Source organism: Mesoplodon densirostris, chromosome 15, assembly GCF_025265405.1.
Source record: "Mesoplodon densirostris isolate mMesDen1 chromosome 15, mMesDen1 primary haplotype, whole genome shotgun sequence".
NCBI classification, from domain to species: Eukaryota; Metazoa; Chordata; class Mammalia; order Artiodactyla; family Ziphiidae; genus Mesoplodon; species Mesoplodon densirostris.
The window spans coordinates 74,508,017-74,532,205 of NC_082675.1; the positions used below are offsets into that span (position 1 = coordinate 74,508,017).

General features: G+C 47.8%; 1 protein-coding gene across 1 annotated transcript in view; it reads right to left on the minus strand.

Moving 5' to 3' along the window:
- The window catches only part of ALPK2 (alpha kinase 2), an 85,695-nt gene that overhangs the window by 32,741 nt on the left and 28,765 nt on the right, over positions 1-24,189 (minus strand). Inside the window, exons 2-6 of the mRNA XM_060119527.1 lie at positions 10,445-13,802; positions 7,401-7,548; positions 2,754-2,881; positions 2,618-2,653; positions 88-362 (exon numbers count right to left, since the gene is read on the minus strand). Of these exons, the coding sequence (XP_059975510.1) occupies positions 88-362; positions 2,618-2,653; positions 2,754-2,881; positions 7,401-7,548; positions 10,445-13,802 (3,945 nt within the window). The remainder of the gene's footprint in view (positions 1-87; positions 363-2,617; positions 2,654-2,753; positions 2,882-7,400; positions 7,549-10,444; positions 13,803-24,189) is intronic.

Sequence of the window (24,189 nt, forward strand, 5' to 3'; positions counted from 1 at the left end):
CCATCGATTCTGAGTCTGATTTTCATCTCAGGGTATCATGGGTCCGTCTCACACCTCAAGCAGCACTTTCAGGCCAGGTGGACCCACCTGGGTGGCGAGTTTGTAGTTCCTCTGAATGAGCTCATCATTGTTTCTGGTCCCGTAGGCAACGGCGTTGTGCACCTTGAGCACACAGGTGTGGCCAGGCTTGAAGACCGGTGTGAGGCCCTGCATCACTTTGCTGCGGAAGGCCTTCCGGTGGACCCCTTCTCCAAAGTGAAACTCCTCCGTGGCAATCTGACCGCGCAGACGGCCCCCGAAGTAGCTGTCGCTGAGGAAGTCTCCTCTGAAGATGAGTTGGCTGAATTCAATCTCTTCGTATACTAAAGATATAACACAACTTCTGTTGGACAGAAACATCCCCCGATCCTGCTCCTTGGCTAACGAGCATTCCCACACAAGGACAACGACAAGGTTGACCTACAGAATCTAGGAGGGGGAACCGCACTAACTCCCAACAGAGGCATAGCTCAAAGGGGAGATGGGGGCCTCCCTGGTGGCGCAGTGGTTGAGAGTCCGCCTGCCGATGCAGGGGATACGGGTTCGTGCCCCGGTCTGGGAGGATCCCATATGCCGCGGAGCGGCTGGGCCCGTGAGCCATGGCCGCTGGGCCTGCGCATCCGGAGCCTGTGCTCCGCAACGGGAGAGGCCACAACAGTGAGAGGCCTGCATACCGCAAAAAGAAAAAAAAAAAAAAAAAAAAAAGGGGGAGATGGTTCACTGGGGATGTAGAAGATCAAGGTGAGGCCCCAGTGGCTCGGATGAGAGGGGAACCGAACGAGGGAGACCAGGAAAAGAACTGTAGGCAGATCCAGAAAATATGAACAGAATCATGCAAGGCGATTCAGGGCAAGTTGAAAAGACAGATGAAATGTAGAAGAGGGAGGAAGTACCAGTTGTAAGACTCATCTGCTAGATCATTGATCTGCTGATCAATGTTTCCCAATCTTTTTTTTCATTGTTGACTTCTGCAAGGATTCTTTTTTTTTTTTTTTTTTGCGGTACACGGGCCTCTCACTGCTGTGGCCTCTCCCGCCGTGGAGCACAGGCTCCGGACACGCAGGCTCAGCGGCCACGGCTCACGGGCCCAGCCGCTCCGTGGCATGTGGGATCTTCCCGGACTGGGGCACGAACCTGTGTCCCCTGCATCAGCAGGCGGACTCTCAACCACTGCGCCACCAGGGAAGCCCTGCAAGGATTCTTTTAAATCTTTTTCCCCCCAATTGCTCCGCAGAAAATTTTAATACCACAGATGTACTGTGTATCTGGTATGGCTACCTGTGCTTCATACACAAAAATGAGTTTTCTTTTGCCTCCCCGAGACCCAGGTTTGTCCTCTTGGAGGTGATACCGCCTCTGTGAAGAATGACTGTGGTAGTCGTAAGAAGTAAGTGGGAAAAAACCAAAACAAGTAAAAAGAACTCCCTCTGAAGAGAAGCTGAAAAAAGGTAGAATCATTTTGGATCTACTTGTAAAAAGTACTGAGTTTTCTATCAGCTGTTTGAATTGATTCTGCATGTGTTTCAGATGACAATCAGTTCGATCAGAATGTTGCATTTTAAACTAGAGATGACCAGACTTCTGATTGGCTGAGAGAAGAAAATAAGATGGCTTTCAATGAAATAAGATTGTTTAGATTTTAAAAAAACCACCTTCCACTCCTCAAAAGTCAATGAAAACTCATCTTTCTGAGATAGACATCATCTATCTGGTTGTGTGAAAATCCCACTTCACCTTTCTATTTAGAATATTTAGCAAAATATTTTTCTCTTTGAAAAACAGCAGCAGGTAGCTTGTTGCTACACCAGGAGTGCACAAGTGCCAAAGGAAAGCACAAAACTCCATCTCCCATTTCCACTAGGATGCAACTGAATGGACTTATTCTCCTAGACACCTGACTCTGGGAATCTGCTCAGCTAGTCGAACTGAAAAGTAAAACAATTGGAGAAACAAAACATGCTGTGTGATGTAGAGAACAAACGTAGGGACACCAAGCGGGGAAAGCGGCGGGTGGAGGGGATGAGGGTGTGTGATGAATTGGGAGATTGGGATTGACATGCATACACTGATGTGTATAAAATTGATGACTAATAAGAACCTGCTGTATAAAAAAATAAATAAAATAAAATTCAAAAACAAAGATAAGAGATAACAAGTGTTGGTGAGAATGTGGAGAAAAGGAAACCCTTAAAACAAACAACAAACAAAAAAAAAAAAACATGCTGTGTAAGTGCCAGAGGCTGAAAAACCCCATGCAGATGGGCTGGATGCAAGTCTGGTGCTTCACAGAGAAAGTCTAACCCCAAAAGTGCCCCCCACCCCGCCAACATGGTCCCAACAACTGCACAGTCTGATCTCTTTAATAATTCACTTCCGGACCTCTGGAGCCTAACGCACTTATCACAGGCCCTGTAATCAGGCTGAAATAGCTTATGAATTGTCATTCGTTTCCCAGGCATTCCTGAGCTCTCTCCTACTTGGTTCAAAGAGTCGATGTGAATGTTGCTTCTACCATTGCCTATATTTCATGCTTTAGGATGCACCCATTTCCTGTGACGTCCAGCTCAGGTTAGCTTACCTTTAACATCTGGGTGATGTGAAAGTTGTTTGAGAACTGGAAGATGACAGAGAAGAGAATGCCTTCAGTACAAATCAGCATTCTGAACTGGTAGGGGCTAGTGGCTTTCACTGGAAACGGCAAAGCTGAGGTTTACCTTCCGTGGTGAGGCTAAATTCCGTAGTCACTTTCCCGTAACTGTTCTTGATGCAGCAAGAATAGAGGCCCTGCTCCTTGTGACTGGCTTGAAGGATGGCCAAGGACACAGTGGAGCTGTCTCCTGCTCTGCAGTGGGGGACATGAACGTGGGCATGCATCATCATTCTGAAGTTGCACTTTTCTAACAAGAGAAAGAAACGAACGCTTCCCTGCCCTCGTGAGTTCAGCCAACGGGCTGGCTGAAGGACAAGATCGGGATCAGCTGTTAAAGTTAACTTATTTGTAGCATGTGTTTGCTTCACATCCTCACTTCAATATGCAATTTGAATGCACGGAAACACCTGGGAGGTTTGACTGCCATTAGTAGAGCAACGAACGGGAAATGTGAATTCTGGGGGCTTTCGTTAACGTTTCTGCTCAGAATTCCTCAGTTGTGTTACTAATCCAGGTGTCCTGGGCTCAAAGGAAACCTGAAAGTTCCAAACCCAGACACAGTAAGAGACAACAGAAAGGGGGTCTTTGTTGTATATAAGGACTCATGGGCTGAAGACTTCAATAGTGTGCTCCCCTAGCAAAGACCATCCATCCATCTGCCCACCCAATCTCAAGTTCCAGGACTGTGCTCTAAACAGAAGAACGTGGTGGTGACAATGATGATGGTCATGGCTAATGTGTACTGAGCACTTGGTATGTGTCAGGCATTGTGCTCATCACTTCAAGGTCTATTCCATGCCATCCTTGGAGCAGTCTAACAAATACTATTACTGTCCCCAGTTCACAGAAGAGGCAACTGAGGCACACTGAGATTAAGCAAGTGGCCTAAGGTCACACAGCTGATAAAAGTAGACTCAGGACTTAAACCAAGAGAGCCTGACTCTGGAACCCTCCTCTTGACTGTGAGAAGCTGCCTCCAAGTGATCTGTGATCCCTGCCCTCAAATCGGGGATAATTGGGATTAGAGTTAAAGCCACAATCTTTGTTCCAAAGTCTCAAACAGAAAATTTACTTTGCAGCCAAAAAAATACTCAAATATTATTCTGGTTTTGTTCTATATGGTGAATTTTGTTAGACATTCACCAAGGTCATGTGTGTGCAGTGTATGTTTTGGTTCATTTCACAATTCAACAGCAAAATCCATTCATCTCAGTTTGCATGGTCAACAGAAGTGTTCATTATGGTTTAGCTTTTCAGTAGACTTCAAGCCTCCGATTTACACATGCCTCTTCTGGAATGTACCCATGGCTTAAAACAAAGTCCACTAAATCATAATACTTCCTCCAAGCACATCCTGAATGTATGGTTGAAAGTGGACATGAACAAACCCAGTTATAAGGGGAAGGTTTCCTGGACAGGCTGTCAAATACCAAGAGTCACCAGGGGGAGGGGCGGGGGCGTGCAGTATCCTCCTCTGGTGGCCTGTTGATCAGCACAGCGTTTGTGTCCCCGAAAGGGGCAGTCGAGATCGGCCAGAAAGGCTGGCGGCTGAACTAGAATGGTCCCGTGACAAGTTCCTTCCGGCCAAGAAATCCTGATGCCTGCCACAGAATCTCGGCGGCCTTTTCCTGTCTTGGCCCACAGAGGCCTTCTTCTAGGAGGGGTAGCTGAGGAGTCACAAAGACCTGGATTCAAATCCTGAGCTGAGCTCTGGTCTCTCGCCCTCCGTTTCCTTGTCTGGGAAAGAGGAAAGAGCAAGATCCTCTCCTGGCTGGGCATGAGTAGCAACTGACACCTGGCATGTGAAGCCTGACTGAAGGGTCTAGTCTGGGGAGTGGCCATGAGCCATCAGCGGGGGTCAGCTGCTGTGTGCCCAGTACCGGGGGATTTGGTGATGGGGAAAAAGGCACAGTCTTCACCCGTGCGGATCTTCCAGTCTGGGAGGAGATAAGACAAACAGAAAATACCCATATAAACTGTGAGAAGTGAAAAGAAGTGGACTTGTACCTTTTTGAATCAATAGGGGAAAAGCTCAGTTTCATATCCTGTTACCCTGTTAAGGGACACAGGTTTTTGCTTTTAGGGGAAGGAATGGCCAAATGCACAAAGGGCCAAACAGGAGTGGAGCTTAGCTGGGGAGACAAGTGCAAGCAAAAGAAGCTCCAAGTGTGACCAGAGTTAACAAGAACTAAATCGGCTGGAGGGAAAGGGCATCTAAACTGGGGGCTTCTCAGAAGACCCCAGAATCCATCAGAAGCCCCAGGGAGCAGGGGTGAGGATTGCCAGCACCCACTGCCCACCTTCCAGCCTGGGTGGAGACGTCCTTCCAACGGCCAGTCAAGCAGAACCTGCCTCTAACGGCAGCCAGCTCTTCCCTCCCTGCTTGTCCGGCAGGAATGATGTGATCTGTGCTCAGCTTTCAGCCAATCCACTCCATGGGGACAATGGCCCTTTCTAAAGCCCAGGCCGCTCCCAAGCACCTCTCTCCCCAGAGTGGAGAATGGGTTCCTGGTTACCAAGGAGGTGCTGACGGCCAAGGTAGAACTGAAGGGTGCCAGCTTGAGATCTTCATGGAGACAAGACATATGCCACCATTGCACAAGCTACCGTGTTCCTCTTGGCTTCCTCAGAGAACATTCACCTTGTCCTAGCCACAAGAACTTGTCCCGACACCTAATTTCCAAAATTTAGCCTATTAAGGAAAAGTATCCTAAACTTGGGGACAAAGGCAAAAGGATGATTGAGTGTCCTTTGTGTGTCACTGTTTAATGGGCTCACCCAAGGACAGTTTAGTTATAGGAGATGCTCCTCTGTCAGACTTTGCTATTTACTCTTTAAACATCTTTGTAAGATGTTACAGAAAAACCTGAACGAACTTTATGGTCAACCCAATAGAACCCACCCAGTTATAACTTCTCCTGGACAGAAACCTACAAAAGATAACTCCCAAGGTTTATTGCCTGTTGAACATTAACAAGTTTCGTATCCATTTGCAAACATTCCAGCATTCTTTTGCCTGATTAACTGTATAAATTCATTCCTCAGATGTTCCTTGAAACAGCTTTCCCATCTTACTCATTATTTAATGAGTTAGAGAAGGAAGATCTTTGTTACATGTTCCTATTACATTTGTTTGACAGATCAACTTTCTGATAACTATATCTTGACAAGGCAGTGAGAGATTTCTTGGAGGGGCATGTAAAGGAAACATGCAACCGGAATTAGGGGTGAAAATTTGCTAACGTTTGAAAATCCACCTGAAATATAAATGACTTAATATCGAAGGAGTTATGACTCCCAAATCTCCAGTGGTAGCACAGAGAGGGCACATGGGTGCGCCTAAGCCAGACAGTGTTACCAAGAAGAATGAAGCCAACCTCACCAAGAACTTAAAGGCCTTGGCCACATGTCATTAGTAGATGGCATGCCTACTAAGGTCACACACTTTCTAGAGGGAGGCTAGGTTTTCTAAAGACACCTCAGATGGAAAAGGGACCTGAAAGATTCAAGTGCCAATTTTCGGCTTAGATCAAGAGCAAAAAACACTGGTTCATTTTCTTGGCTGACAGCTACGGAAAGTACTGTAAATGAATAATTAGCACTTTTTTTTTTTTAAATAAAGTTCTAGGGAACCACCTTGATTTTTTAAAAAAATCAAGCCATTTATTCTTCATTGTAATTCGTAAGCCTTACATAAGACAAGCAGGGTAATGATGGCCTTTTAGGCAAAGCAGCTTTATTACAATCATAGTCCAGTTGGATTTTTCTGGAGTGATGTTACAGAAATGAAACTATAGCTCCAGTCTTCCATCGTTGCATTTGGAACAATTTCCAGATGTGTTCCAAGCAGACATTTGATTTAATTTTACAGAAAACTCATTTCTCTCACTTTTTCAGCCTATTTGTGATAAGATTAGTGGGTTAAGAACACCTCCCGTGACTCAGGGAGCTGAACTAGGACCTCCTTTGGCAGAAAGGAGCTTCTGAGAATTGTCTGAGTTAGGCTGGTTTCATTCGAACCAGGGGATCTGTTTCTAGAATGAGTCACACCTCCTCAGGTGCAAAAGACGAAGCATGATTCACCAGTTCACTCGAGCAAGCATTTATTGCTGGAAAGCCTCTTTAGAAAGGTTCAATCCACACGGGGTATTCTTGGCAATGATGCTCACTCTCATCTCTCCCCTCCTCCTCTTCAACTCCTCTAACCTATGGCCCCAGATATAAACTGGTTTTCCCATCTTAGAGATGGCAGCTTACCACCCTGGGTAGATGCCACTTTTCTGTAACCTCACGGATTGTTTTTTCCTTTTGATTTACCTTCTTAGCTTTTTGTTAGGTTAATGGGAATTTATGAGAACAGCAAAATGCACGGGCATAGAAAAGAGAGTTCTTTAATCTTGGGACCACAGAACCTCAGACTAGAAGATTATTTTGGACAGGTTCCCCTGATTTTAAAAAATGTATTGAAAGGTTTGTGCGTTCCTAAGGCCACCAAACGTGATGGTAGCCAAGGCAAGGCAAGAACACTTCACCATCCTCCCTGTCCAGGTATCTGTCCTTTTGTTACTTACTCTTCTTGGATACTTTGGGTGTGGAGTTTCTGCTTCAATCTTCCTTTTACTTCCTATAATTTACTATTGTAGAACCATGTTGTGAAATAAACAACCAACTGTGAAAAGGAACCGGGGGCGAGGGGGGGGGAATATCTCACCTTCTCTGCACTTGGGCTATCGACTTTGAATCTTTCATCCACCAGATAGTAGAATCTTCATGAATCTCTGCAAACTGGCAGCTTAATTTTACATTTCCAGAGTGGTCAGGGAACATCTCAGCCTGGATCTTTTTCAGTAATATTGGAGCTGGAAACAAGAAACTTGTAGGTCAGTGTTCTTATAAGAATTGCAAAGAGCTTTAGGGTGGGCAAGAGAGACTTCCCCATTTTATCACATTTAATTCTCACTACAATCCCAAGAGACAGGGATAATAATTATTACCCTCCACTTGGTGGATGAGGAAATCTGGTGTCTGAGAGGGGATGGCACTTTCCTAAACATAGAAAATGAACAAGTCAGTAATAGAAAACTCCCACTTTTCATTACTTAAAATTCCTGAGTGAGGTCTGCAATGCACCAAGTGAAACAGAACCTGAAACTTTAAAAAAATGATGGGAGGGATGGGGGTTGTAGATACCGAATCTATAGGATCTGGGCCAAAGAAAGATGCTTTTAGATGACTACCAGATGATCCAGGTCAAAATTTAAGCCGGGGGTTAGGAAGGAGAATAAAATCTGGACTAGCCAAGTCATGTGGCTAAGCCCCCAGGTGTAAAAAGCCACAACAGTAAGTCATTTGCTGAAGAATATTCATCCATCTTTCCCCTTGATCACAGTTATCTTTGCAGAAAGATATCGGACATCACTGCAATCCATTAGGATATCAATTTCATGAGCGAAAGAGAACTGTCTGCTTGAATGAAGTAGGAGCAATACACAATTCCCAGGGGTTAGGCTGAGCTCTTTTTAAATCAGGGACGAGAGGGTGGCACACCAGGTAAATGTGTAATTATTCAGGGCAGCCACTGGGCGGCAGCCTAGACAAGAGGAGGATGGCTAACGCAGCCAGGTGGTCAGAATCATTTGGCAGGTAGGGGTTACTGGAAACGTGGTGTCGGTCTATTTCACACTGAGTTTCATAGTTACACAGCTTTGGTAACAGACTGTTACAGAACCCACAGCCAAGCCGAACGTCATCAATACCGATGCTTTGTTTGCTCTGCTGCCTCGGATTTCACGACTGTGAAATCGTTGATGTGTTAAACGTGCCTCCCATCTCTTGGCAACAGACTGGGCTTGGATAACAGTGCGTATTGAAAAGCGTGTTTTCTTCCCAGGAAGTAATAGTGGGGCACTTGGGTAACAAATTCTTGCATTAGAGAGTAGCTCAGGGTACTAACAATATTATGGGAGAAAGATGAAATATACCAAGTCCTTTTGCCTTGACGGCAAAACTCATTTCACTTCATCTGGCCCTACCTGGCTACCGGTGCCAGGTGCTCTGGCCCATGGTGTCAAGCTCTTGCTCTAGAGTCTTGACCAAGTCCACTGCCCCACCTGGGACATATTTCCTCAAGGGCCCTTCCTGGGTGATTTGCTGATACCTAAGTGTTCCTAAGGCTGCCAACCCTGTCCACAACCCGTTGTAAGTTCTGAAGACAAAATTGGGGAAGGGGAATTCAGGGAAAGGCATAAAATGGGCAGAACTAAATGAGGGTCTAGGATAGGAAGCTGGCTTGGTCAGGAGGCCTCAGGGCTTTGGGAAAGGACACCTATCTGTGTGGGATGGAGGGGGAAAAAAAAAAACAAACAGAGGGAGCTAAAATGAGGCTCGAGAGGGAAGCTAGGTTTATCTGCAGTGTATATTCTGGCCAAGTGCTGAGGGTAAAGGATAGAGAAGTCCCCTGTGACTATAAAGCTTTGGTTGTACTAAGCTTTGAATGTGGAAAAAAGTTTACTCGAGTTTGTTCTATTTCTTTCAGAGTTATCCAAGTCACCCCTAACAACCCAACGCACACACACACACTCCTAACTCCTACCCACCCACCCCCAGAAGGCAGTGCTCCCTGTGGCTGCAGCCCCTCATGCCTGGGGAGGCTGAGCAGCTCCGGAGATCAAATCCTCCAACAGCACCTGGATGGTCCTTTCTCCCACGGAAACAGACAAGCATTCCAAATAAGATTTTTTTCCTCTGGGCTGAAACCACTTGAGATCTCTTGAAAACATGGTTTCATTCTCTCTAAATATGTTTTAAAACTCGGAAAGCAGTTTTGTGTTTGATCTTTTCAGCAGCAGGGGCTGTGGGCCCGTTTGCTGAGGTCTGGGAACACAGTAAGCCCTCAGGTAAGAGGAAAAGTCTCTCCCCCGGGGTTAGCGAGGGCCGCAGCATTCTGCTCCAGCTCGGGCAGGCACGGTACCTGGCTGCAATCTCTTCTGACTTCTGCCAGCTTTCATGGGAAGAGAAAGAGCTCAGGAAGAAGGCTGAAATCTGGGTGATGGGATGGGGTTTGGCATTGACTCGGTTCCCCAGGCGAAGCAGAATTGACTGCAGTTACCCGGGCTCTGAGCCTCAAGTGGTCTAAAACCTGGAACAGAGACCCGGGGGGGACTTCCGGCTCAAAGGGGAGGGCAAGTTGGAAAGAAACTTTATACTCAAATTTGGAAGAAAACCCAACATCCAATCAGCCACTTCAAATGAAAAAAAAAAAAAAAAGATTAAAAGGAGACTGCTGGACTGTACCTAAATGTTTTTCTGTAAATCCTGTTTAGCATGTGGTCTATTTAATTACACTAATTAGCTACACTGATGAATGCTGTTTCTTTTAAAATTTTTTTGAAGGATAATTAAACAGAAAGGCGTAGTAATCACGCTCCCTCAGTTAAGCATACCTACAAGGCAGCCTACATCAGTGGTCCTCCCAGCACATCACGCAAGAACTCGTTAGAAATGCACCTTCTCCGGAACCAGGAACTCTTGAGGTTGCGCCCAGCAACCTGTCTTAACAAACCCCCAGGGGATCCTGAGGCCGCTCAAGTTTGAGACCCAAGGGCCTACATGCCAGGCCACTGGTCACAGCCGTAGCATCCGACGCCTCCCCAGTGGACACGCACCCTAACTGCAAGGGCTCAGGAGGACACACGAGCTTGACATCAGGTCAACAAAGCCAGACTTTAACAATGACAGGAAGCAACACAGCCTCACCTGTCCCTTCGCTTTTGCAAGGTGGCCTTTTGGAGTCTTTTTTCTCATCTGTGCGTGATACCGATGTTTCGAGTTTAGGACTCTTTTTAAGAAAGATTGAGTTCTTTCTGGCGTTTTCTTTCTCTTCCAATCTCAGCCTCAGGGTGGCCACCCTGGACAGAATTTTCTTCTTTACTCCCTCAGCTATGTGGCCACTCCCTGGGGTTTCTTGCTTCCCCTTGACCTCCTCTGACCCAGCCACTGCTGCAGGGGCCCTGGGGAGGCAGCCAGCTTGGGCCACCCCAGGGAGGACCTTCTCCTCCCTTGACAATTTCCCACGGCCAAGGGTGGAGCCCTGCTGGCAGGGATCCTGCAGCATCTTAGGTACTTTCTCTGATGCACATTCCCTGGACATGAGTGTTGCTGCCGGGGAGCCAGATGTGCTTGTGGGTTTGGTTTCCCCAACTGGGGGCTCCTCTATTTTATGTTCCTCAATTTTGTGGCTTCTTGAAAAGCCTGTGATGCTTCCTTCAAGAGATGAAGTAAAAGGCCCCCAAGTGAGACCACTAGAAGGGGGCACATGTTTCCCACACTCACTCTCAATAGCTCCCCTTTCCTTTGAGTTGGAAAACGCACATTGATGGCTTCTGGGCTCCGCTAAATCATTCTCAGGGAGGTCATGCCTTTGACTTGTGGAGCTGTGAGTACCAACTCCAGAGGCGGGAGTCATTCTTGCAAGACTTCTAGAAAGAGGTAAAGTGGGGGAAACCAATTCTGCTGCTTTGTTATTTTTACTTTGTTCAGACTCCGCTAAGCGCCTCTCACTGCCTTCTTGTATTTGGCTTCTGCCGCGTCCCCTCGGAATCGTTTCCCCACCTTTGACAGGACCCGGGACAGGCAAAATGGCAGACTGTACGTCCCCCTTTGCTTCAGCATGTTGACTTTGTCTTGCCCCCTCTCCCCCACTGCACCCTTGGTCTCGGCTGATGCTGTTTTCTCTTGGAATGGCTTCCCCACGTTGCTGGGGGCACGGAACTTGCGAGACGGATGGTTGGACTTCTACTCTCTGGCCCAAGTTTCCATTATTCAAGCTACTCTCCACTCTGATGGCCCCCAGTGTGGATTCAGAAGGCTCTGGTGTTTCCACCCTGGCCCACTCCACACCTGTTTCATCAGGGGGATCTAGAGAGGCCTCTAAGATTTTAGGGCAGGTCAGGAACTGTTTAAAGAAGGCAAGGCGATCCACCTTGAGTTGGCTTTCCTCTTGGTTTTGACTTACACTGTTAACACTTTCCTTCCTTCCAGTTCTGGAAGCCTCTGATAGCAAGTCTGTGACACATAATTCTTTCTCATCTACAGGGTCCACAGAGGACTCCAAGCGTCTGGGTTGGCTCAAACACTGGGAGGAAAGACAACTCCAGTGTGCATGGCCAGCTAGGTCTTCAGCTTTATTAGCAATTGCTGAGCCAGACTCAGCCTGAGGACTACAGGCTGATGTTGTCTCAGAGCGGTCCAGTTCAGGCACGGCAGCATCAGCCTTTAGAATGTCAGATACGGCCCAGGCCCTACCAGGGATGAGACTAGGTTCTGAGTCCTTGCACTTAGAATCTGTCAGTTGTCTTGGTGGCCAGGTTTCTGAAATGGAAGCCTCTAGAGTTATAATCTTCAGCTCTTTACCTGCTTCCCAATATCCTGGACCGCTCTCTTTAGACTCCCCCAGAAGGGTATTAGAGAGAGATGGAACATTACTCAGAGCCTGACTATCATCTTCCATTACAGATTCAGCCACCATGGGCACACGAGTCCCCAAGCCCGAGCTCTGTTCTCTTCCCTCCCTGGAGTTAGCCAATGAGTGGTCCAAGAGTACCACGTTTATTTCCCCTTGTACAGCAGACATCATAGGCAAGCTTTCTTGGAAATTTTCGTCAGGAGAACCCTGCTGGACCCTCTGTGTTGTTTCACTTCCTTTTTCTTGGAAATTCTCTTCAAGGCTCCTAGTGTCTGCTCTGTCCACGGTCTGGCTCTTCTTTCCAGACTGGTTATCAATCTGAAGAGGGGAATTGCTACAGAAATCCGCTCCCTCTGGGAGCTGAGGAACGTGGACGTGGATTCCTGGTCCACTGGGAGCCACGCATGCTAGTCCTTTTGAAGATTCAGTTGTAGAACCATTTAAAATATGACCCAACTGTGCATTGGAAGGAAGTTGAGAAATATTGTCATCTGGTGCCCGAGGTGAGCTCTCGTCAGGGCCACCTACATGGCTGTTCCCAGCAACTGAAACAGGGAAGTATTTGGGTGGGTGGCCTTTGGTGGCAATGGTAACAGTGGATGTGTCCCCACTCTCCCCAGTCACCTCAAAACACTCAAGATTAGCAATTAATGTTGTTGGCTTCTCCTGAGGAGAAGTTGAACTATGACTGGCTGGTGTGTCTGCAGTGACCGGGGCACTGGAGCTAGAGCTCTCGTCACCACCTTCTTTAGACCATTCCAAAGAGTCATTCTCAGAAGACAGAGGCTGTCTTTCCTCGAGCCCACCTGAGTCATTGGGGCTCAGCCTCTCCTGACCAGCCTTTACCATGGAGGCCAACATGGAGGTGGAACCCTCCACCTTGGAGAGATTTTCCCCAGCGGCACCTTTACTGGCTTTCTGTGAAATGTTCCAGGTGAGAGTACTGATAAAAAGAGGCAACATGGCAGAGGTTCTCTCATTGCTGCTTCCATATGTAGACTGTGGAGGCTCAGAACCTTGTGTTTGAGAAAGAACATCCAGTGCCTTGTCATCAGAAGAACACAACTCAGATACTTTGCTTTGACCTGCCAGCTCGAAGTCCACGGAGCAAATTTCTTGAGGCAAATATTTACCAGCTGGGGCTCCAACAGGAGAGCTCACAGTATCACACGCTTCTTGGTCACCTGCTTCAGGACGGCCTAGCACACACGCTGTTACTCTGTCTCTTGGCCCAGCACACGCAATTTCCAAGGTGGGGACGGTATGTACAAATTCAGGGGAAGCAAGAGAGGGAGCCCGGGGCTCCCCGGGGTCAGCGCTGTTCTCCTGGGGGAGATGCACCAACGGCTCACAGGGGGGCATATTTTCACTATTGGCTTCTGGGATGCTCGGCTCACACCCTAGGTCTCCCCAGGGACATCCAGGTGTGCTGTCTTCTCCACCTTGGTTTTCTTCCTGCCGTGGGCCTTGGGTACACCTTTCTACCTCCAGGTGTTGGGCCAGTGATGCATTTTCCGTGTCGATCCCTCCTAAATGGGAGAAGGAATCTATCGTGGTCATAGTCAATGCAGACTCCTCCCCAGTGGGCTCTGAGAAAGCTGGCATTTGGCTGAGAGAGATTTGCTCCCTGACTGTTTCCTGAATTTGCACCTAGAAGATGAAAAGTGATATTAGTAGAATTGTTCCTGGGAGATCCCACAATAGGGCATAACTGCAATCCCAAGAGTGTTAATCCTTGACAATTATAATCTCAGACAATGAGAAGGAATGATTGAGATCTAAACATTAATCCCCAAACTCTAGCTATTAGAGACATCCTGAAGAAACGTTTAAGCAGCAGTATGCTCCAGGGGGTCCTTGGTCAAATTCCCCATTAAAAGCAGAAGGCCTACTGACAATCATGTAATGATTTTTTTCCCCATCTTGCAGGAAAAAACGATGGAATTACATGTTAAATTACATGTTAACTTTTTTGATCAAGTCACAAGAGCTTGTGAATCTTTTCAGAAGGAAATTTCACATAATCATAACAAAATATGCAGTGCTTGTAAAGTAGCAATGAGCAATCTTTGTCCCCCGAGTAGGCCAGCTTGCTGGTTAATTACTAAAGAGGCATGTCTTTTGAACCCACCTCTAATGAAGTAATGGAGTTATGATCGGCCTTCAGCACTGCCAGTCATTTCTGCCCCAGGAAGGTTATAAAATCTTGAAGTGCCTCAACCACTTTAAGATAGATGCCCTGTGGCAGGGAAATCATATCCACAAGAAGTAGGGGGTTCAGGACTTCTTGGGTTTTGGGGAAGAGATATAGAGACAGGGAAAGAGAAAGTGAGGAAAGGGGGAAGGACAGAATAAATCTCACTTTTCGAGGAGTGAACCCATCATGGTACTATCTGACTGTCCTGTGACACTGGATACTGTTCGAAGAAGTAAACTCAGTCTAAATTCTTGCCTCTTGAAACTTTTAGCTCATTGATTATTTCAAAACAGATCAGAATTATGCCCAGCCAAGGAGAAGGGAATCGCTGATCTGGGGCAAGCACCTCCTTCTTTGCCCCCAGGACTCCTACTTTGAAGCAGCCCCGTTCAATTGTGCGGGGAATCGATGACTGGGCTTAAAGAGGGGAGGAGAGTCTCTCCCCCCCGCGCATGACAATGTAGAGCTGAAATACACGTAGCTCCAGGGTCCTGACGCTTATTCCCATCAATCACATGTGAAAATCAGTCAATCCCTTTACACACCGTCAGTAGGAAACAGGACAACAGCGTACCACTCATGTTTTCCACACTCCCCAAGGCTGCCTGCAGCCAGTGACTCACCTCTCCTTTTCTCCTGAAAGGTACCCTGATGTTCATTTAACTCATTTGGTTGGCATAAAAGTGCTGAATAAGAAATTTAGTTTCCTGTGCTATAAATTCCGTGAGTGCTAGGACCATTCATCAGTTCAAATATTTATTGAATACCTCCAATGTGCTAGAAAGTATCCCAGGTGATGGGATACAATACAAGCAAAATGCCCATCTGCAGGGAGCTCCCATTCTAGGCTGTTTAAGGCCCGGTACAGTGGTTGGCACCTAGCAGGGGCTCCATAAACACTTGTTGAAAGAATCAGTAAATGAATGAACACCACGCACGAGTCAGATCTACTCAACTTCACCCATTAAACCTCTAAATTGGAAAGGGTTTGAGCTTTCATCTGCTTCCGTCTTTGGGACAACTCTCTCTTAAGAAACTTCTAGCCACAAGCAGAGGCATTACCGGTTCACATCCTGTGTTTCTAAAAGGAACTCTAGATATTTTTTTCCATCATATGAAAATGGAAGAGGGAAAAGAAATTTCTGGTAAATAAGTTGTTTGTTTTTGCTTTTGTTTTTTTAAGTGTCCAGGACTTTAAAGTGTTCATGATTTCCCCTCTATACCTGAACATCTATAACGTGTAGAGAATGTTCTTTTCGTTTGCTAATTTGGTGGGGGTTTTTTTTGAGCTATAGCACAAATCTACTGAACTATTAAAAGCATAGAAAGCATGGGTAGCTTCCTGGTCATGATTTGAGAGGTGTAGGGAGATTATCTGATCAAAAACACCAGGACCCTCTCCTGAGCCTTCCTCCCTGCCCAAGCTTCCACTACCTGTGTCAGCCCTTTAAGATCTTGTCATCATCACAACATCAGTGCTCAACATTTAAGGACTAGCTGCCATGTGTAGAATTCTCTGCCAGGTACTGGACAATTTTTTCCAAAGGGCTCCAGTCAAAAAGCCACTGTGTTACTAACTGGGACGTTACCAACCCATTATTGCTAACTAGTGTATCAGAGTTGTAGGCTGATACACCCGGAGAGGCTGAAACACAGGAGAAGTAAGCTTTGATTAGGGTGGTTTGGTCATTGTGATATACCATAACCATGGTGTATCATGCCTTGATTTACAGGAGTCCTGTTCCTACTAAGGTAGACTGATTCCTCCCCCTCTCTACCTTTTAAAATAAAATCCTGCTTTAAAATAGCCTAGTGAAGGGCTTCCCTGGTGGCACAGTGGTTGAGAGTCCGCCTGCCGATGCAGGGGACGCGGGTTTGTGCCCCGGTCCAGTAAGATCCCACATGCCGCAGAGCGGCTGGGCCCGTGAGCCATGGCCACTGAGCCTGCACGTCCGGAGCCTGTGCTCCGCAACAGGAGAGGCCACAACAGTGAGAGGCCCGCGTACCACAAAAAAAAAAAAAAAAAAAAATAGCCTAGTGAAGCTCCACACATAAAGAAATATGGCAAATCCCTGACGATGTAAAATTCATCCATTTGAGTATTTACTGAGCACCTACTATATACAAAGCTGTTCTAAGGACTGGAGAAGCATCAGTGAACATAGAAGACTGCTGGCCTTTTGGAAGTTAGGTTCAAGCAAGCAGCCATACAAATTGGTTCACTGCTGATGTGAAACTCCATAAAATGTGATTGTAACCAATGGACGTTCTCAAAGCAGAGCTTTTCACAGTCCAGTGCATACTTGCTGAGGCTCACAGTATCGGTTCCAAGGGCAGCCTCCTCGGAGGCCAACTCAGAGAAAGGGAAACCACAGGCTCACACCTTTCAAATGAGTCAGACCTTTCTTTCAGGGGGAGATCTCTTAGTTAAGTCATTATGAAAGAACTCCAGCAAACGATTCTCCTGCTGCTCAGCTATTCTCATCAGAGAGTGAGTGGTGAGACTCAGGTGGTTGTGTTATGTAGGAAAATTGTCCTTATTCAGGTGAGGAGGAGGAGACTTTAGGGCTCTCGGCGGAAACCCAGCATGGTGTGTGGACTCAGGACTGGCCGCCTGGGCTTCAGCTTAATCCCATATTGCATTCATGACCCCACGTAACCTCTTTAGCCTCTCTGACCCTCGGTCTCTTCCTCTAGGGCTAACCACACGCACGTCAGCACTATCCTGTCAAGTGCCTGGCACTCACTGACATTCATTTCCCTTGTTTTGTGAGAAGACAGTAGTGGCTTAGGCAGAAAACAGAGCAACTTGAATGAGCAGAGCTGTGCTCTTTGGGCTTTATGTTGGCTTTCTCATTTGATTGGTAAAATAAATCTGAAACACTGATTCTAGCATCTCTTCTTTACTGATGAGGTCAACAGCCTGGGTCCAATCAGGAAACAGAAACCACACATTAGGTTAAATAAGGGAAGTTGAGTATAGAGGATTGTTAACTGCAATAGAAGAGTAGCTGCAAGATAGCGGGAAAGCCTAAGGTGCTCTATGGGAGGGAAAGTACCAAGGAGGGACCACTTGCAAGGGGCACAGATGTAGTTGCAGAAGGTGTAATCAGGCCACCAGGTAGCAGAGATGTTCGCAGGTTTGGCCAGGCCAGAGCTGATCCAGCATTGCTGGGCGAGCCATACACCACCCTTCTGTGGGTAGGCAGGGAGTCAGCGATCGGCACACGGTGCCCAGGTGTGCAGTGGTGGTCGGGGACCCGCAGGGGCAGAGGCCTTCCGAGCAGGTGGGCTACATATGGTAGGGGTGGTAAGAGGGAACACCAGCCCTGTGTATGGGCCACGTGGAGGGAGCCTGGATGTCAGTGCAGGCAGGAAGCCCTCAGGGCGGGCTGGCCGCGCAGGGCTGCGGTATCTGCGAGGATGGTAGGACGGCTGTCACTAGGCCAAGGCTACGAGGCCGCCGATGGACCGTGTTCTGGGCCCTGTAGCTGGGGCAGGCCCTACCGGATAACCACGCAGCCATATCCCCGGCCCCCCGCCAGTGCTGAAGAGGACAAGCCTCTTCCTCCCACACCCTCTGCTGAGAAAGCTTCACGTCACGCTCAACTGAAAGGAGAAATGGTGAATGAAGTTCTGGTATGATCAAGCACGTACTGAGGCGTGCTTCCATGCTGAGAGGCAGTAACCGAGAACTGGCACGTGAGGCCACCGATGTCAGGGGTTAGAAACCTCCTCCCGGGTCCCACAGTCAAGGGCAGAACCGGGACTTAAAGCCGAGTCCGGCTGGCTCTAAAGCTCTTTCCAACTCAGGTTTTTGGTTTCTGTTTTTTAAAAAAACAAGAAGTTAAAGCAAGAGAAGTTAAAGCAAACCCCAAAGGGCTGGCAATGCCCCCTAATCTACACCCAGACCCTCTGAGCTCCTGAGACACAGCGAGGATGAGACTACAGTGGTCCTCATTCCTTACAACATGACTGCTTCTTTATCAGCTTCCGAGGAAGCTCCGAGCGCAGGACTTGTTAGTCTTTGCTGAATTTTGTTAGAACCTTAGCACACAGTAAGGACTCTATTCCTGAGTAAATAAACATGAATGGGTACCAGCAGCGGGAGGGGTAGACCAAAGGGTAACACTTCCAAGCCTGGTTTTGAAAGCAGCGCGAAGCTTGAAACTTAACTCTGCTTGCACAACCGTCTCCAAGCCCTCCTCTATCCAACATGCCTGATTTTACAACCACATTTGTTTCCACCTGTTAGCCTTTCCAAGAAATTCTGCCTCCTAAGTGTGTCTCCCGTGGATCCCATGGAAGGTGTGTTGTCTCTTCACCCACCCCGTGATGTGCAGGGTTATCTTCATCATTAGAGGGAGTGTCCTGGATGCCACGAAGTGCATGACACTCATTTCAGTGACTAACAATAGAAGGTGGTATGAGATAAGATCCCTCTTCTCAGATGGCTCATAATCCAGCTGAAGAGACAAGGTGTTGGCGGGCCCGGAAGATAAACAGCAGTTCTTGACACGTTGTGCTAATGGCCAAATGGATGGAATTTAACAAACAGTGCTGCTCCAGGAGTAAAAGGAAGGTCACCACTGATTCTTCCTCTTCCACTTGATGGATAAGATCCCTGCAGTGCGGGGCTTCCCTGGTGGTGCAGTGGTTGAGAGTCCGCCTGCCGATGCAGGGGACATGGGTTCATGCTCCGGTCCGGGAAGATCTTACATGCCGCAGAGCGGCTGGGCCCATGAGCCATGGCTGCTGAGCCTGCGCGTCCAGAGCCTGTGCCCCGCAACGGGAGAGGCCACAACAGTGAGAGGCCCGCGTACCACAAAAAAAAAAAAAGGATCCCTGCAGTGCAAAAACCAGAGGGTGCTCTCTTTAGGTATCAATTCTTAGATAATTCTTGGACAGCCCAGTGCGGTCTCAGGAGGCCTCTCTACTGATTAGAGGGCGCAGGTGTGGAAGACACTGCTGATCCTCAGCCCCTCCTCCCTTGCCACCTCCAACTAGAGGAGGTTGGAAAACCACGTATGCTCCCAGCCTCCTGCATAGCCATTAAGTCAGTTCTGGCTAATGATTAAGGGGAATTCCACTAAGGAGCTTCCAGAGAAGCTTTGCTTTCCTCATACAGAAGGTACAGACATGGTAGGTACCTTGCCTACCCCCTTCCTTCTTCCTGTGATGAACTTGTGATGCCTGGTGCTGCAGCAATCAACTTGCAGTCACGAGGCAATCAGCACGAGAATGAAAAGCCCGCTACAGCTGGTGGAGCAGAAAGGATGGACTTGGGAGCTGGCAGATATCCTCAAGCCACTGGATCAACACCGAGGCCTTCTACCCCTGGACTTCTTGCGAAGGGAACGAAAGCCCGTATGTTTGAGGCCGCTGGTAGTTGGTTATTCTGTTACCAGCATCTAAAAGCTTTTCTAATGGATGCTAGAGGAAAGGATATGGCTGGAGGATGAAGGAAAAGGCACATGAGATTCACCTGGAGCCCTTTGACAGGCAGGGATTAGCTTGAAGGACAGTGTCACAAAGGGTACCGGGTGTGGCTCCTGGACAGGGTGCTGGGGAGCTGGTCAAAATGACAAGGGATCAGTAGGGCCTGGGGCAAGGCGAACGTGAAGTCGAAGGCGGGCGGCGGGAGGATGGGGAAATGTGAAAAGATGGATCAAAGGAGAGGTCATGGTTCTAAAGGCTACATTCAACCGTCCAGAGCCAGGCGAGTTACGCCCCTTAGCTCTTGGCTTCAGCTGGGCACTCTTGCCATACACTGCCGTGTCCTCCCATGGGACAATTTAACTCCTGTTTCTTTTTAGATGTTCCTTATCTGGACTCAATACAAATAGCACCATGTCCCTCCATGGTTATCTACACATCAGTCTCCCCCTGGGGTTCCAGGAATCTTTAAATGGGAGTTCCCCCACTCCCCAGCCAGCCTGGGCTGGCTGCAGTCTCGCCCACTGGCTAACCTGTCCTAAGTGTCTGCTGAGCCCTCACTACAGGGCACAGCGTCATCTGTCATTCGATGGATCCAATCCATACCACCTGGGGCTGGGAAACTGAAAATAGCCCGGTCTCCAGCCAAAGGAAGCTTAAAGGCAAACTAGAACATTTCAAGAACTCCAGTTTATTTTTAGGAGTTGCTGGGATGCCCAGAAAGGAGCTTCACTGAAGGCTTTTAATGTTAAAAGAACACAAAGTGGAGGACACACATCTAAAGTCCCCAATCCTGGGAATTCCCTGGCAGTCCAGTGGTTAGGACTCTGCGCTTTCACTGCCGAGGGCACGGGTTCGATCCCTGGTTCGGGAACTAAGATCCCACAAGCAGCATGGCACAGCCAAAAAAAAAAAAAAAAAAAAAAAATCCCCAACCCTGAAACACCCTCCTCACTTGACCAACTCTTCTTCATTCCACACCCTCCTGGGAGGCATGAAATCTTCAGCCAGCTGGGGTTATAATCCTGCCCGATTTCTTGGGAAAGAAAAAGTTTGTAAAACACCAATTTGATTTCTTGGGAGAGGACTGGGTTTCCGTGACAAATACCATTTCCTAGAGCTAAGGGGCTCTGTGCACTAGCGCAATCTTTGCCTGGTAACACGGTGAGCCAGAGTCCCAGAGCACAAGCCAGAAGCTTGCGTTTTTGTGCATCTCAGGTGACGTAAGTCCCAGCACCACTACTAGTGATAATCACCAAGCCCTGTGTAGCCCTTAACACCTAGCAAGCACTGCTCTAAGTGCTTTACAGGCGTTAATACAGTTAATGTTTGCAAAATGATATAGAAATGTATGCCTTTGGGACTTAGGGTTGTGTAATGTTAAGGAGAAATACCAGCTATTCTAACACATAAGACCATTTCATGGTAAACTCCCAAGTACAGTGGTCCAGAAAAGCAACTGTCTTCCTTTCCCATGGGTGTCTTTGTTTTCCTGCATCTGAGAGTTTGCTGGGCGATGAGAGGAGAGCCTTGATTTCCACATATGCAACTAGGAGCTATGCCAACGTAAGAAAAGTGGAATTGGGAAGGCTAATGATTTTTCTTGAATACCACCACGCATTTCTGAACACTCTTCATGTTTCTTGCTACGTCCCAAACAGACTGGCACTTGGATGAGGAGGTGAAAGGCAAGTGGAGCAGGGTGATGGATGGAGCAGTGGGCCTCAGAAAAGCCAGGTGTTTATCCTGGATGCACTGCCTCATGGGAAATGGCTTTGGTGAAGTCACTGGATCTGAGGCTGTTTCTTCCACGGTAAAATGAGGGTTGGAGAGTACCTCTTGGCCCTCGCTAGCTTTGGTGTTCTATGACCTGCTGCCATGGAGACAATACAAACATTGAAGTGGGGCTTAAACCTCACCTTCCACTTGGAGCCAGCTTTTAACTCCTAAGGCTTCTAGATCTACCTCGACTACTTGAGAGTTGTTAGAGGAAAGGACACATACGCAGACTGATTCAGGACAAGCCAGTGGCGGCCCCAGGGAGGATCAGGGAAGAGACAGAGTGGGCTGGAGAACGCTCCCCGATTCCTAGCTCTTGTCTCCCCTCTATGTACTAAGTGCCCCATCTTTTTAGTGGGCTGCACTGTGTCAGCATATGGGCCCTGAGTTGATCCTGCAGCGTTCTAGAGGCCCACAGACCTAGTACATGGCAATGAAAACCGTCATGGCCACACAAGGGAAGACCAGCAGCTGTCAGCCTCTAAATGTGCTAAATCCTTTTTGGCGTTGAGGAAAAGTATGGCTTCTTTCACCCAGGAAGTCTCGTTTTCCCCACAGTCTTTCAAAGAATTAAGAGCTTCCAGACCCACTTGAGTCCCTTGATTCCCTCCTCCAGGCCCCTGAGGCCACGGAGTGAATCCCAGCTGTGGGTTCTGAGCTAGGAACATACCCAGCTGTGGAATTATTCCCACAGACCAAAACTTCTCTGCAGATTTTGGAGTAGATAACAAGGAGGGGCGGGGAGAGGGGTGGTGTTAAACCTTAGGTTCCAGAAAAGCATTCGCAAAAATCCGTCTCCCTTTACAGTTTCTAGAATTTGTGAGCAAAACCAAAACCTAGTAGCAGTTACCGTACTACCCTGACAATAATACATGGTACAAAGCCAGTTCTTGTAAACTTTAGAAACAGGAAATACTTGTCATGGTGACTACACTACTTGCCTATTCAGCGAGGCTTCAAAGTGTACAGGGGCGATGCTATTTGGCACTTGGAAAATCTGAACATAAACATATAGGCAGGTTGCCTGTCTTGGATGGCCATTACCAAAAATGAAAAAATGTAGGATTGGGGCTTGAAGAGTCCCTTATAGGCCATGTACTTCAAGTAAGCAGCAGGACAGCTACAGGTCCTTAGGTTAAGCTTCTGCTTAAACAGAAAATATCCCCAAAAAGAGTACAGTTCCAGGAGGGCACAGTTACCCAGCCGGCTGTAACAGTTACCCGATTAGATTCACAGACAGCTTCTTCAACAGGAGACGCAAAGTTCCCTGGACAGTGAGATCCATGAGGGGAGGACAGGGTTAGTCTTACTCATCGTGGTGCAAGGCACACAGTAGGTGCTCAAAAATAGGTCAAAGGAGTGGACATCCAACCAGTCTGTTCTTGGTCCCGTGTCTCTTTGCCGGCAGAGGCAGGGAGGGTTTGTCCATCCCCTCAGAGTCTGGTTCTCGTCTAACTCTATCGAGACACTGATCTACCCGCTACCCTGCCCGAGGTCCTGTGCTTTGCTTAATGTGTCCTTGCCACTAAACTAACTCTTCTTCACCGCTAATGACTTGGTGCTGTTGGCCTCAATCTTTAGATTGAAATGGAAGCCACCTGTCCTCTTTTGAGAAGAAGTGTCTCTTGTTTTATCTATGAGCAAATGAGGTTCCCAATACAAACCCCAAAGAAGACATCAGCGTCGTTGTACCATGGGCACCAGGCACTGAAGGTGGGGGGTCAGGGTTGTGAATTTACAACATGCAACCAAAGGGTTAAGTTTAAACACCTGTACTTTAAAGATGAAGGCAGTCAGAGGCAAAGGGGGCATGGGGAGGGGCAGGTGCAGATTAGAAATTCAGGAGCCTCTTTTGATGGAGCCGTCAGAAATCAACTTTCCCCTTGTAGACAGAAAAAGAATGATTCACAAAGAAGCTTCTGGAAAGCTGAAGGTATTGGGGGAAGACTTTAAAAACAAGAAAGAAAATGTCTAGGACTCACCGATTTGGAACTAAGAAGGCAACAACATGCTGAGCTGGTATTTGTACTTGTGGTGAAGATTCACACATAGGACTTCTTGTACGCGTGAGCAAACGCATTCCCTTCATGCTTGTTCTCTGGCACTGATCACGACGTCTTCCTCAGAAGCTGCCCGTCATGTAGCGGTTTGGGGGATGAGTGGAGCACAGTTCTCTCTCACTAAGCAGCCTCTGGTAGGTGGGTGGGGACTGGCTAGGCCCCGTGTCTCAGAAGGGAAGCAGGGAAACAGCTCCCGGCCTCACGGTCTCTTTCCCTCGGTTTGTTCTAACCCAACCCCGAGGTTAGGAGAACTCGAGCTGGGATTACGTGCCCCCACGAGCCCCGACTCCGTCAGCCCTTTTGTCCCGGCATCTGAGGGCCGGGTCCCCTCGTCCACACCCTCACACACTCCCGATTTCTGATTGTGCAGGTAAGACCCTAAGAAGAAAGGACCTTAGAAAACTCAAAGCCTGACTTTAAAGATTACTGCCCTGCTTAAATGAAAGTAAAGCCAAACACCTGTTGCTTTGCTCCGTACAACTCTAATCACCATCCCCATCTCATCCCCAAAGCACCCCCCTCCCCCCAGTCCCGAGATGCTTTGGAAGAAGATTGAGGCAGAAGT